At 38.3% G+C, this 14,768-nt stretch overlaps 1 protein-coding gene across 1 annotated transcript; it reads right to left on the bottom strand.

Annotated features, from left to right (window-relative positions):
- Positions 1-1,299: 1,299 nt before the first annotated feature.
- On the bottom strand, positions 1,300-6,722 carry LOC137742717 (mitochondrial Rho GTPase 2-like). The gene is made up of 14 exons (XM_068482655.1): positions 6,494-6,722; positions 6,199-6,331; positions 5,943-6,092; positions 5,671-5,847; positions 5,331-5,582; positions 5,071-5,139; positions 4,889-4,944; positions 4,133-4,214; positions 3,759-3,970; positions 3,287-3,356; positions 2,984-3,093; positions 2,185-2,335; positions 1,844-2,030; positions 1,300-1,750 (listed from the first exon to the last, which is right to left on the bottom strand). The coding sequence occupies exons 1-14, from the start codon at positions 6,697-6,699 to the stop codon at positions 1,677-1,679; spliced, it is 1,929 nt and encodes a 642-aa protein (XP_068338756.1). The 5' UTR covers positions 6,700-6,722; the 3' UTR covers positions 1,300-1,676.
- Positions 6,723-14,768: the final 8,046 nt, after the last annotated feature.

Genomic DNA, 14,768 nt, shown 5'->3' with positions numbered 1-14,768 from the left:
GATTTGAGACAATTTGGGACACATCACATGTAATACCTAATGCCTATACTTCGTGTACTAGGCCAAATGTGGGCTTAGGTATGTGTGGGTTGGTCTAGTTGGTTAAGCTTAGACAACGTGTTTGTTATGTTGTAATTGAGTTTAAATCGCGCTCTACATAAATTCTAGGAGTTTAAAAATTGACTAGTGAAATAGAAATTGTTAATACTTGGTGACTATATTGATCTTGACTTTTTGTTAATAGTTTGTTAGCTAGTGGCTTCGCCGTGACAATCTATCTTTTTGAGTGTCAGGAAGACTCACAGAGGTATTTCAACCTCGACCTAGCAATCATCGTGTCATTTACCAGCGTCATGAATCAAACTCAGGCTTTTCGTGTGAAATACAAGCTTAGAATTCGTTCCCAACCACGTACTACGTTGATTTTGACCATTTGTTTGTAGGAATAGACACAAAAATCATACTAACCACCTCTTAAATACCGGTGGATTCCACCATTGTATATAAAATTCACTTAATGCCCATGTTAGAGAGGTGATCAATAATGTGGTTAACTTTGTATGTCTAAGTAGCATTATTGTTGCCATTTAAGATTACAATTTAATGATATTATTCTTCACTTGTAAGTGTGAGGTATTGGATTCGGTTTCTTGCCAAAACGAATTCGAACCAAATTAATATAGCTAGCTCATTGTGAGGTTTAGGTCACTCTATCACTATTTTGTGTAGACAATTAAAATTTATATATTTAACCACCATATAGGAAAGGGTTGCTCTATATATAAATAGTTAAGTTTTATTTATTTATTTTTATTTTGATGATAGAATATTTTAATCTACTCTTATTTACGGAGAGGGGATTTAAACTTGTGTACAAATTCTAAGTAGTGAGTTATTAGATCCTCGAGATATGTATTGGGCTTCGAGGACAATCAATTCTTATGAGTTCCTTTGGACTTTAAAGAAGCCCAATCTTAAAAAAATCAATTTTACTTCCAAGAGTCCAACCCAGAAGTTCATTTGCCAATTGGGGTTTTCAGAAAAAACCACAAAATCTGTATCGACTGGGAATTTTATTTTATTTTTTTCAAATTTTATTATTATTAAAAGGAGGAGAAGAAGAGTTCAAAACTGATACAATAATTTAAGAGATGGAGTTTCAAAACCGGAACGCATGGGTAGAAGCCAAATTCATTCCAATTCGCTGTCTAAATTGGGAATATTGGACCACATGCTAAACTGGGAATATAAACCAGACATTCATTCTAATCCGAAGTCTAAGAAAGAAAATCAATCGTGTCTCTGTGAAAGCAAACTCACAACTCAATAATAACTGCCAAGCTTCTCCGGATCGGAGTTAAACAGTATTTCGACAGTAAAAACAGGGATAAGTAACGGCTTAAGATCAAAATTGATTGTTAGTAAACTTGAAATTACCACTGCTTAAATTACAAGCAATTCTGGTATGAACCATAGGAGATCTCTATATGTTAACGGAAGTCATCCCGCTCGGGAAAAAAAATTATAATTGCTAGTATTTCTATAAATGCGCTGTTTCGAGTGTGTCCCTATTGAACTAGTTCCAAAATTTTTAGGAAAGGTATGACGGAAAACTAACCAGCAATGAAAATGTTGTAGGTTGCAACAGCAAATGATTGATGGACAAATCCCGGTGTCTAACCAGAAGCGTTTCTCCTTGCTGCATAGGCACGATAAGCTGCCAGTCCGACAACAGCAATAGCTGCCCCAACTGTAATTTGATATAACACATCTATAGTAAAGAACATTCACATAAGGTAATGCCTATACAAGATAGAGAAAGCAAAAGAGAGGTGCTACGTACCTGAAACGCACAAAAGAGATTGATTAACAACCTGGAGGTACTTCTTGCGGTTCCTCCTAGCCTCAGTTTCGGGAATGCTCAAGTGAGGATGCTCAGCTACATTTATGATTTTATAGAACACATCATTCATAGTGCTCAACTTCATGCTCACACGAACAGGTGCCTCAATGCCCAGTTCGTGACTTATCTGAAACAACAGAGTCAAATATCCATAATTATCAGCTTCATTCTCCCTCAAAATGAATAATACGAAGCAAAAACACAAGTTCATGGTGCAGTTGATAATGCATTTCCCAGACATATGAAAGTATGTGAAGACAAAACAATGAAGACTTGTATACCGCGACTGAATCTCGTACTGCCATTGGATATGCACCAAGATCATCCTTTGCAGCAATAAGGAGGCAAGGTACTCCATAGCCACTTTCTTCTCCTTGCTTAGCAACCTCCACAAGGAGTTCTCTTGATCTCTTCCATGAATGTTCACTCGAACTAGAAAGTGAAAAACAGTGGCACAACATGATATCAGAGACACAAATAAGACTTCAGGCGTATCTAAGTTATTCAACTAATGCCAGAAGGACACGTAAAACCAACAGAACTGCATGCTACATATATAGATATACAAAATGATTGAATTATTTGTCTAATCATATAAAGGTCTAAATTGTTATGTGGATCTTTTAAGTTCGATCAACTTTTCAGCCATCTTCACCCATCTGTGGGGGGTCTACATATGAACAACATTTTTCCACAAAAAAATGCAATTTGCAAACTCTGAACCAACCCAAACAAACAAAACCACCAAACCTTACATGGGTTGGTTAATAGGTTCTAACAAAAACCTCATCCTGCACTAAAGCATTGACTCTGGGTTAAGCCCAGTGTGGAGCAAACCAAACCAAGTGAGTACCCCTATATACAGAATCCCTTGTATGTTAAAATTATACACACATGTGTATACCATGCAAAATTATTTCAATCCTATTACAATGCCAGTTATATAAATTGGTCAACAACTATAAGAAGTAACGATCTCATGAAAGGAAAGCATAACATAAATTACCATTACATTACGTCTTGTGCAAAAGTGAAATAATAAATTTGACAATTTTATTGAACAAAAGAAAATCGAATTACCTGGAATGAACAAAGACAGCAACATCACAGGCTGCCAAAAAGGTCTTATCAGACAAATGTGTTTTCACTTCATCTTCTGGTATCTCTCTCAGTACAAGAGTCTTATTCCCCTGTGAACAAGTCAAGAAATCAAATAACGGATATATTTAGATCCAGGATACTAGGAATCATATAGGCAATCATGTTTGTTCACTTATTTTATTTGCCACACTTCAATTTATTTTAAACCAGGACTTCATTAAACTTGCCTTATTCTCACAAAAACTATCTCAATGCAGAAATGTTAAATATGATAGTACTCACCCCAATCTGGTTAATGACATTCACTGCATAACGTTCACCAGTAGGTATAGTCTCGCTCTTTGAGAAAGGTCTGAGGTTAAAATGGGCAACAACAAATTAACAAAGCCAAATGAAAGAACAAATGTACAGTCCCACAAAAGTTTTCTAAAAGTGGAAAATAGACCACAGTCAAACAGGAAATGGATAGCAGACATGGTGAGCTTTGTCTCAGTTTGAAAAGAAAAAAGAAAAGAAAATTGGGTAGTTTCAGAATCAAAATAGTTCATTTGTGTAGAACTAAAACAGTATCTGAGAGCTAGGAGGTTATTATCACCCAACCAAATTTGTTCTAACAAAGGATTGAGAAAATGGGATTAGGTATTGAGGTAAGTTTGGTTACTGTGGGTCAATAGGTTAACCCTTTCTCTTCACATTTATAATAAAAGGAGTACTAATTAACTATGTTGAGTACAGTGAAGAGGGAGAGCCATACCTTCCTATGAATGAATTTAAAAGAGCGGATTTTCCTGCATTTTTAGGACCAAAAACGAAGCAATTGAAAACATTTCTTTCCGTTTTTTGCTTTTTACGATCTACTGCTCTTCTTCTAGTAACATGGATTGCTGAAGCAGGACTGCCATTGAACCCAACATATATCAAATTCGCCAAACTTTGCTTTGGATCTATCAGTGTCATGAGGGCCCACTGGTCACACAAAACAAAGATATAGTTACAGTTTACAATTGGCTTAAGGAGATTGAACAAAGAAAAATGGAAACATGTATATCATCCAAAATAGACAACAAAAAATTCATGATGAACATATGTAAGCTAATATAAACAGGGTAGCAATGAAAAAGAAGATACCTCAGACAAAAACGCATTAAGAGGTAAATTCCCTGATGCCGTTGTCTCTGCAGCATCCTCGTAAGGAGCTTCACTCCAAGGACTGAAATTTCAGTGAACAGTATATTAATCTATTTTTGGAGAATAAAACGAAACAATGATAGGAACATACATTATTTTATCCACAACTAACAAAAAAGTATAAGGGAAAGGGCAGAAAAACATGGAGATAAATCAGGACTTTAGGGGTTAGTTATAGTAACTTGGAAGAAACTAATAACGTGTAGCTCGTGACACTATCACAATCAAAAGTATTGTTATTGTATAAGAGAAAGACAGAATCTTTAACATTTGGAGTCTGACATCCTGGCCATCTCTTACCATTTGCAAACCTAAACTCATCACGAGAGAAATTAACCATGACTCCATCATTAATATGTTTCAGCAACTCATAAAGACAACTAGATATTCAGGATCTTATCCTAACACTTAAACATTTGGTTGTTTGTGAGGAACAGAAAATTCACTGCCCATTAAACAGAAAGTATAAACTCAAGCACAAATCTATCAAATAACTATGAAATCTTGCAGGAAACAGAGGTGTACCCTTCTCAGCTGGCACAAGCAGCATAATATGCTGGTAACAATTAGAGTGGTTTCACTGAAAAAATACGGGAATAACCAGTCCAACAAAATGAAATAAATAAATATATATATATATATATATATATATATATTGCATTAAACTAAGGAACATAACTGATTGGCTGAACTCACTTTTCTGGAGCAGTAGAAAATAGGTTATCAAGCTCATGTGGTTGAAGGGCTCCATCCTAGTTGCCAAGGCACATTTGGAAATAAAATGACAGCAGACTCATTAGCACAGTTATAGCATAGAAAGAGCATAAATCACATCGCAAAGGCACAAAAGTATGGTGAGAATGGATATTATGGCATACATTATCACGGTCATTTATACGAAAGATCCCCTTCAGGTGCTCAATAGCCTCACTCGTCAGCTCCATGCTCTAAAATATGACATTTAAGAGTAAGTATTTCGTATCCATCATTAATAACAAAGTATCAAGAAACGATAGAAAATAAACACACAGGCAGATACCAATACAACTGTTTATGACAAAACTTGCCCCAATACCTTTCAATTAACAAAACAGTTTAGACAACACTAAAACCTTAATATGATAAGATTGAGCTATACCTGATCTGGAGAACGCTTGGATGGAAGTACGAGAAGGTCTTCCCTGAGTTTTAGACCATCATCATATCCAAATTTTCTGAGGACAGACCAAGTTGTCTCAATACGTTCTCTCTCAATGAAAAGAGTATGAAGATAATAGAACCCCTCGGGGGTAAGACCAATATCATTGACACCTTCTGGTTTCCTCTCATGTACAACCCTCTTAACTCCCACAATTTCCCCAGGCTGTAGTGGAGCATTAAAACACTCAACCTGTTTGTGACAGTTACATAACATCAAACTTCCAAATAAGCGATTAAAAAGGACCACAAAACACATGACAAAAGAAAAGAAAAAAGACCTGGAATTTATTCAGCTCCTCATCATTAAGGGCACCGTCCATGTCACAATCACAAAGAGTAAAAATCCTTTTCAAAGCTCTAATACATCGGGGTTGCAGACTTTGCGTTTCTTGATCAAACAACGGAGTTGTTGGATGAAGGACTGCCTTTGAAGCATAATGAAACACTTCGGGAACCTGTACACAAGTAAAATTCACATTGCTCAAACTTGAAGCTCCCTCACCTTTATATAACAACACATAACGAAAAGCATTTTGGCATTTAAACATACCTGAACTTGAGCGGATGCAGAACACTCAATGCAAGTCTGAATTTCCCTAAACTGATGCATGATTGGTGCCATCACCTGCTCCATGCTCATCTGTTCCTGCGGATTTCGCAAATCTAACTTGCATCCAACCAGAATTACCGGCACCTTCACCTAATATTTTGTTCCACATTCCCATATTATCGATTAATTAATAAAAAAAATTAACAATTCAAACAATTTCATAGCACCTAACCACTTGAATAATTGAATTGCAAACCTCCAAGTGCCGAAGCTCGAGCAGCCAGTAAGTAGTCAGACGAGTGAGCGTCATCGGCTGATCGCAGGCATACGTTAGCACCACCACATCCGCTCGGTTCAATTCTTCGTTCCTCTTACTGCAATTCTCCAAGCTATTCAAAAATATCGAGCAAATTCACATCAAAAAATCTGCTTTCTATTTTTTCTTGGCGAAAAAGAAATTGAATTTTCAAGCATTCCCTAATTTTACTGTGTATGTATATATATACACACACATATATATATATATATATATCTGTGTATGTATAGCTGACCTGGAGGAGGTGTCGATGATGGTGAGGGGAACGTGATCTGGAAACATATCGGCGGCGAGGCGCGTTGCGGGAAGCACGGGAGGGACGGCGGGGTCGAAAGCGTCGGTGGCCACGGCGGCAATCAAAGTCGACTTGCCGGTGCCGCGTTCGCCGGCGACGACGACTCGGACGCCGGTGCGCTTTCCGGTGTACATAAGTGCTGACATGGCCAACGGGATGAGAGTTTTTTATTTTTATTTTTATGGTTGAAGGGATGAGAGAGCCCCGGGGTTTTTATACGTTGAACGAATCAACGAAGGCGCGAGAACGACAGTTCATACGCTGTCGTTTGGTTTCTGCACTGTTCGATCTTGCTTGGAGAGAAAGACGTGGCTTTAAATTCAAAGCCCAATAATTCTCTCGTACCAAAAGACCAATAAAAGCCCAATTCTCTCGTACCAAAAGCCCAGTAAAAGTCCAATATGTTGCTCGTACCAAAATCCCCGCGTCGACTCTCGAGGTTCTTGTGACTGGGACAGTAGAGCTGATACCAGCGCGGTTCACTAACCGAAGCGAAGATGTTACTTCGAACCCTGCGAAGCTCCATCGCCGCCGTCCTATATTTCTCAGCAGAAGCGCATGAGGTAACGAAAGCGGTGGCCGCCACCGCAGCGAAAAGCTCGAGCAGCCGGCAGCGACCGAGACACACTGGGAAGGAGACTCTTGGGTAGTGCACTAGAGTCTAAAGGGCAGTAACCTTGAAGGAGATGGAGGCATTGGCAACTCCGAAAATTATAGTCGCATATTCCTCCCTGCTCAGCCTGCATACAATCATTGGCGATAAGGAAGGTGTTCGGCGAATCTGGAAAAAAGTAAAACCATTGTTCCCCAAAATGAGCACACATGCATGCTATCTTCACTTGTGAAACTCGAGCAGTTTGAAGAAGCTGGGAAACTGTATACTGAATGGGAGTCCGTTTTCGGGGACTCGTGATCCTAGGGTTTCAAATATACTTCTTGCAGCGTACATCAACGAAGACCAAATGAAAAGGGCTGAAACCTTTCATAATCTGATGGTGCGAAATGGCATAAAGCCGTGTTACAGTACTTGGGAGGAGTATTTATCAAATATAGTAAAAAATTAACTCTTAATTTCAAAAGGGCATTGTTATTGGCACTCTAAAATTTTCATTCTACACTCCAATCTTTCTATATTTAGAAAGAAAAATACACTTGTACGGAGTGTATAATGAGATTTTTGGACTGCCAATAATACTTCCCTTTCAAAAATGTCACTTTTTATAAAAACTTTCAAATATAAACAAATTTTTACTTAAATAGGCACAAATACCCTCAAATTTAACAATTAAATAAATTAAAGGTTTTCTAGCTACTGTCGCCTTAAGCTCCGGTCCAACTTCACCTTCGCTTCTACACTCCACCACCACAACCCTATCCCCTTCGACCCCCTCATCACCGACATTGAGGGCCGTCGCAGTTACCGCAAATGGGAGCAACAAAATTTCAATCATGCATTCAACACTTTTTTTCTTACTAATATCATTTTTAGTTTTAAATATAAAATAGTTTTTAAAGTTAATTCACATGTCGTTATATGATTGTATTTGTGAGACCCAAGTAGCGTCACATCATCACACTAACAGAGTAATTGATAGATTTTTCACGAAAAAACTAAAATGATCACGATGAACAAATTCAAAGAAAGACTAAAATGATTCACGATAGACAAATTCAAGAACACTACTATTGATTATCATTCATTGTTAAGGACCAGATTAAGGAGTTATGTCAATGTCACGAATCATTTTGGCTAAAAAGTCTTTAATTTATTTGATTGTTAAATTTGAGGGTATTTATGTCTATTTAGATGGAATTTTGGATATATTTGAAAGATTTTATAAAAAGTGATATTTTTGAAATTAAGGATTAATTTTTTACTATATTTAATAAATACTCACTTGGGAGCTTCTTACTTGGGGTTATTTGAAACAATAACAAGAACAAGAACAAGAACATACGGAAAAAGCGCTAGAGTATTTCAAGAAAGCTGTTGGTGGTGTAAAGAGATGGGATCCTGACAAACGGTTGATTGGCGAAGTATTTGACAGGCTCAAGGAGAAAAACCATATTCAAGGGGGTGAGGAACTATTGGTAAGAGTATAAAGAAACATAAGCAAAAAATAAATAAATAAATAAAATATATATAGAAATGGAGGATCGGTATGATGCTAGCGATTATTAAGGCACACAATCACTACAAAGATAGCGACAATACTCACGGACAATCGTTAACAAATTACCGATCGTATCATTTTCCATTTTATTTATTTAGTTTATGTTTTTTTTATTGAATTTTCTTTTCTTCCTACGTTACCTTATTTAGATTCAAATACCATTAGATTTAAATTGATATCCTCATTTTTCGTGCTCCAAGCCAGCTTCAGTTTGCGCGACGAATTCTACCTCGTTTCATGCGTGGGTCCAGCCTCGTTTTACATAACAGAAGCCTTCCAGTTTTTCGGTGAACTAACCTTGCCTCATTGTTCTTGCGCCTAAGTTCACCTCATTCTGCATGCGCGGTGTCTGCTTCATTTTGCGTGCATCAAGGCCGCCTAACACCCACGTTTTTTTTGTCAAAAATTCAATTTTTTTTTTTTATGTTCGTGAAATATTGTATGTGAGCATTAAGAAAAATTTTATAAAACATTTCGAATCGGTTTTACAATTTATTGAACAATATATATATATTTAGTATATTACCTAGGTTGAAAACAAAGAAAATAAGTGAAGATGTATTGAGGCCCAAAACATTGTTAAATGAGGCTCAAGGAGAAAGACCATATTCAAGGGGGTGAGGAACTATTGGTAAGAGAATAAAGAAACATAACAGAAAGTCTTACTTTAATTTTTAAAACTTCCCGTTGAGGCGAAGCAAAAATAAATAGTTTGTGTGTTTAGGTTCGTCTCATTCTGCATGTGAGGTGTCCGTATTGTTTTGCATGCAAGAAGGTTGCCCTTTTTTACGTTCATTGAGCCAATGTTGTTTTGGCATACACAGAGCCAGACTCGTTTTCTGTGTGCAGGAGTGAGACCTAGAAATGGGGTTCGACACTCAAGAATCTCAATGGAAAGTCTCACCTTAATTTTCAAAACTTCATAGTAAGGTGAAGATGAAAATAAATAGATTGAATGGTGTGGAGCCAAAAATAATCACAAGGCGACACGTGGATTTTTGGGTTAAAAGGACAAAATTACCCTCAAGACACGCCGAAATTCCTACGCGCTAGTAGTGGGCAATCATCTCTCAACCAAGTCAAAAGTGCCCAAAATAGGTAACAATTCAAAACCTATTTCATCTATCCTCATCAAATCCTCTCCACAAGGTAACTCCCGAATCATTCATCTTTTATTATATTAATTAGTTAATCAATTAGGAAATTATTCTATTAATTAGCTAAAGGGCAGTAACCTTGAAGGAGATGGAGGCATTGGCAACTCCGAAAATTTGAGTCGCATATTCCTCCCTGCTCAGCCTGCATACGATCATTGGCGATAAGGAAGGTGTTCGGCGAATCTGGAAAATAGTAAAACCATTGTTCCCCAAAATGAATGATGTTGAGTACACATGCATGCCGTGTTACAGTACTTGGAAGCTTCTTACTTGGGGTTATTTGAAACAAGAACATAAGGAAAAAGCACTAGACTATTTCAAGAAAGCTATTGGTAGTGTGAAGAGATTGGATCCTGACAAACGGTTGATTGGCGAAGTATTTGACGGGCTCAAGGAGAAAGACCATATTCAAGGGGGGTGAGGAACTATTGGTAAGAGAATAAAGAAACATATGCAAAAAATAAATTTAAAAAAAAAAAAAAATTAGAAAGGGGGGTCCGTTATGACGTTAGCGATTATGATGTAGCACAATCACTAGCTAGGTAGCGACAATAATTCGGACAATCATTAGCAAAATACCGATCGTATCATTTTCTATTTTATTTATTTAGTTTATGTTTTTTTTTATTGAATTTTATTTTCTTCCTAAGTTACTTTATTTAAATTCAAATACCATTAGATTTAAATTGATATCCTCATTTTCCGTGCTCCAAGCCAGCTTCAATTTGCGCAATGAGTTCTACCCACGTTATTTGTCAAAAATTCAATTTTTTTATTTTCGCAAAATATTATATGTGAGCATTAAGGAAAATTTTATAAAACATTTCAAAGCGGTTTTACAATTTATTGAACAATATATGCATATTTAGTATAATACCTAGGTTGAAAACAAGGAAATAAGTGAAGATGTATTGAGGCCCAAAACATTGTTAAATGGGTTCCAACCTCAAGAATATTGACTTTGAAACTGGGCGGCAACTGCAAAAGCTGCTTCCGTTTGGGATTAGGAAGGGTGAAGTTTCGATGGCTCTAGTCGAATCCGTATGGCCAGGCACAACAGAAAGTCTTACTTTAATTTTTAAAACTTCCCAATGAGGCGAAAGCGAAGGCAAAGGCGAAAATAAATAGTTTGTGTGTTTGGGTTCGCCTCATTCTGCATTCGAGGTGTCCGTATTGTTTTGCATGCAAGAAGGTCGCCCTTTTTTACGTTCACTAAGCCGGTGTTGTTTTGGCGTGCACGGAGCCATACTCGTTTTCCGTGTGGAGGAGTGAGACCCAGAAATAGGGTTCAACACTCAAGAATCTCAACGGGAAGTCTCACCTTAATTTTCAAAACTGCACGGTGAGGCGAATTTGAAAATAAATAGATTGAATGGTGTGGAGCCAAAATTAATCACAAGGCAACACGTGGATTTTTGGGTGAAAATGACAAAATTACCCTCAAGGCACACCAGGATTCCTACGCACGAGCAGTGGGCAATCATCTCTTAACCAAGTCAAAAGTGCCCAAAAGAGGTAACAATTCAAAACCTATTTCATCCATCCTCATTAATTCCTCTTCACAAGGTAACTCCCAAATTATTCCTCTTTTATTATATTAATTAGCTAATCAATTAGGAAATTATTCTATTAATTAGCTAATTAATTGATTTATTATTCAATTATTCCTAATTAGCTACAAATCATGAACCTCACCCAAAATACCAACCAAGTAGCCGGTCCTCCTCTTCTTAAAGGGGTCGGCCACACCCCTATAAATACTATCTCATTCTCTTCAAAACTCAATTCCAATTCTCTTGCTAAATTCTCTAAATTCTCCAAACATTTTTTCCTCAAAATTCTAATTTCGACATCGGAGGTTCTTTAGCCAAAACTCCCTCATTCATCATGGGCGCGTGAGACTCTTGGCCTTGACATGAGGTGTTATTTGTTTTGTAGGTGCAATTTAGTCCAAGAACAAGAAGGAAGAAATTTGCATCCACAAATTGGTGCTTTCATTGAGAGTTGAGTCACACACTCGTAGAAAACTTTTGCATCCAAGGTTTTATATTTTCTTGTCCATTTGTAGTTTTTTCGTACATTCTTATTTTTAGAATCTTTTTATTTGCAAAAATTCTTTGGTAAAACATAAAAGAAAAGTAAAATGGCAAGAAATTTGGAAACTTCAACGAACGAAAATTCCAATGTTCAAGAGATGGGACCACGACGATCCACGAAGCTAAACGTGACAATAAGTGGAGTGACACCACCACCAAGGCAACCACCGCAGTGGTCACCATAGTAGCCACCCATGATGAGGTCCATGAAGGCACCACCATGGCCCAAGCCATGTCATCCAAGCTTGCCGTGCCATCCAAAGCCCATAGCACCAAGGCCACGACCCAAGCTGTGTCATTCCAAGCCTAAGGCAAACTGGCCCGTGTCGCCCAAACCCGACACGAACCCAACGCATTGCCGAGCTAAGCCCTAACCTCACACCCACGTGTGCCACATGCCGAGCAACCCACTCCCATGGCACAGGCTACTCCTGCCGAGCAGCCCACTCCCGTGACCCAACCTGCTCCCACCAAGCAACCCATTCTCGCGGCCCAGCCTGCTCATGTGGCCCAACCTACTCCTGTGGCTTTCTAAGCAACCCAAATCGGTCCAAGATTAGTTCAACCGTCTCGACTCCAAATTTCTAGACCGACGATTGAACCGAGAACATTTTCACCATATTTTTCTGCGGATTTGACATTTCCCAACTCAAATCTCGCGCCCGGAGTCTACTACACTTCCACTACTCAAGGAAATACATTCCTTCCAAGCTCTTTTAACCCAAATGGAAAACAACACTTGTCTCGACAAGTCATAGAGTTGACGAGCGCCCTCGCGCAGCAGATGACCTTGGTGAATCAACTCTTGCAGCGCACTGAGATGCAACATGGCCTAGACTAGGAGTCCCAAAGTAGGATAAGGGTAGACGAAGAACCTCTATAGCAGCGTCCCAGCAGGCAGCCACTTAACCAACCACGAACCTAGCGTTCGGGCAGTGTACACTTTCTACTAAGCCTTTGAGATAGCGTATACTCCCGTCTTAGAGCGCGAATAAGTGTGCACTCTCGACTAGGCCAACGACATTCACGATTGGGGTCACACTCTGATAGTCAACATGAGTAACCTTCTAGGCGAAATGTTCATTCGCGGCTAAGTCCGCAAGGAGCATCATCCACCTCACATCGGAGTTGGCCGCACGACGGACGGAGAGAAGTAATTACTCAATTTGGCTCAAGTTTTGTTGGAAATGTGCCTTAAAACCAATCATATGATGATACTTTACGGACATTTCACAAAGTTAAACTAATGTAGTTTAAATGTAAAGGGCAAAGATTATTGTTTGAGCCGTCTCATATAAATGTTATATGCTTAAACGATAAGTCCAAGGAATATGTGATTGGAAGAATGCGATCTAAAGAAGTTAGATTCATGAGACCATTCTTTCGTTGACACATCCTAAACGGTCCTGATCATAGGATTGTTAGTTGGGCATTGACAGTCCGTTAAGATCAGTACGTGCTATGTCTTCTCTCAGGGAGAGTGACTAGTCTCGAGTCATTGGTGTGTGTGACATCAAGACAAGTACGTAGGTGCTCAATAGAGAATGAGTTCACTGAACACGATCAACAAAGAGTTCTCATATTCATGTCACATTAGAACTCATGGTTGGGATAATGCAAATTAGTCTTTTGACCTGAGGCATCACAGTTGTCTTGTGGTTAGGTTCTTAATCTGTGATTATGTCAAAGTCACTCCATCAGGAGGGTGTCCACGGCATCGTTGGGGTTAAGCCACTTAGCCATGGAGGCAAGTGAATGCGCAACAAGGGATCTCTAACCTTCAAACTGTTTGAGGGAGAATACTCTATGATATGATTAAGAATCTTTGGCCAAAGTATGAATGAGATTTAGGAATGTGTTCCAAATCACATTCAAGGTAATCATATAAGCACAAGACTCACATTGGATAGTAGACATGAATAAACTATCAAACCAAACAATGTGGTCAAGAGTATTGTATTAGAGAAAGACCGTATTGCATTTGTAATCCTAAAACTAAATAGGTTCTCCACCTCTTCTGATTAGCTTAGGTAACCATGACATGCTGCTAGGCGTCAACCATGGTTTGTGGAAGCCCTAAAAGTGTATTATCACTAACGGGAGAATTGAAAGTAAGTTTCAATTCACAATCGATTTGAAAGAGTTTGAATCACCCACTGCCTCGCTAAAAGGAACCTAATGGATCGTACACCGTGTAAGGTAGAGATTGAAGATTCAACGGAGATGAGTAAGAATAATTAAATGGTTTAATTATTTATGGCAAGGATTAATTAATATGTTAATTAATCAAACGAATAAGTTCATTAAAGACCTCGGGATAGTTTTGGACCTTAAGGCCCAATGGGCTTCGAACGTCAAGTCCATTGACTTAAGTTGTATGACAACTTAATGAATAATGATTCACAAAGGCCCAAATAGCCCAATAAATCCCCTTAGGCCGGCCATTTAGAGGAGGGTAGTGAACTTGGCTTAATTGCAAGTTTGCTACTCCATTGTGAGGTGGTATAAAGACATCTTTATAGCCATTTCATCCTTAGGGTTTTCTTAGGAGTAAAGATGAGAACACAAACCTCCCTTTGCTCTCAAAGAGGCCGGCCAATCTAGAGGGGAAAAGCTAGCAATCTTACTTCCTCTAGGTCACTCATTTCTTCTTCAATATGCCTTGGTGTGGAGACTTAGAGGTTCTCAATTTTGGGAACTTGGAGAAACCTTTTCATCCATCCAAATCCATGGATCTAAGATGCAAGGAATGAAGGCCCTCTCTTTGGGTGATTAGCCTTTGCTTATG

This window comes from Pyrus communis, chromosome 8 (genome assembly GCF_963583255.1).
Source record: "Pyrus communis chromosome 8, drPyrComm1.1, whole genome shotgun sequence".
NCBI classification, from domain to species: Eukaryota; Viridiplantae; Streptophyta; class Magnoliopsida; order Rosales; family Rosaceae; genus Pyrus; species Pyrus communis.
This window is presented reverse-complemented; position numbering and strand designations above follow the sequence as displayed.

What these genes read in the sequence shown, in the direction of transcription:
- LOC137742717 (XM_068482655.1), bottom strand. Translation starts at nt 6,699, where the DNA reads ATGTCAGCACTTATGTACACCGGAAAGCGCACCGGCGTCCGAGTCGTC. An exon ending in GCTGTCTTTGTTCATTCCAG is followed by an intron (nt 2,336 to 2,983) that starts GTAATTCGATTT and finishes TTCACTTTCTAG; the next exon opens with TTCGAGTGAACATTCATGGA. An exon ending in CAGTACGAGATTCAGTCGCG is followed by an intron (nt 2,031 to 2,184) that starts GTATACAAGTCT and finishes CTGTTGTTTCAG; the next exon opens with ATAAGTCACGAACTGGGCAT.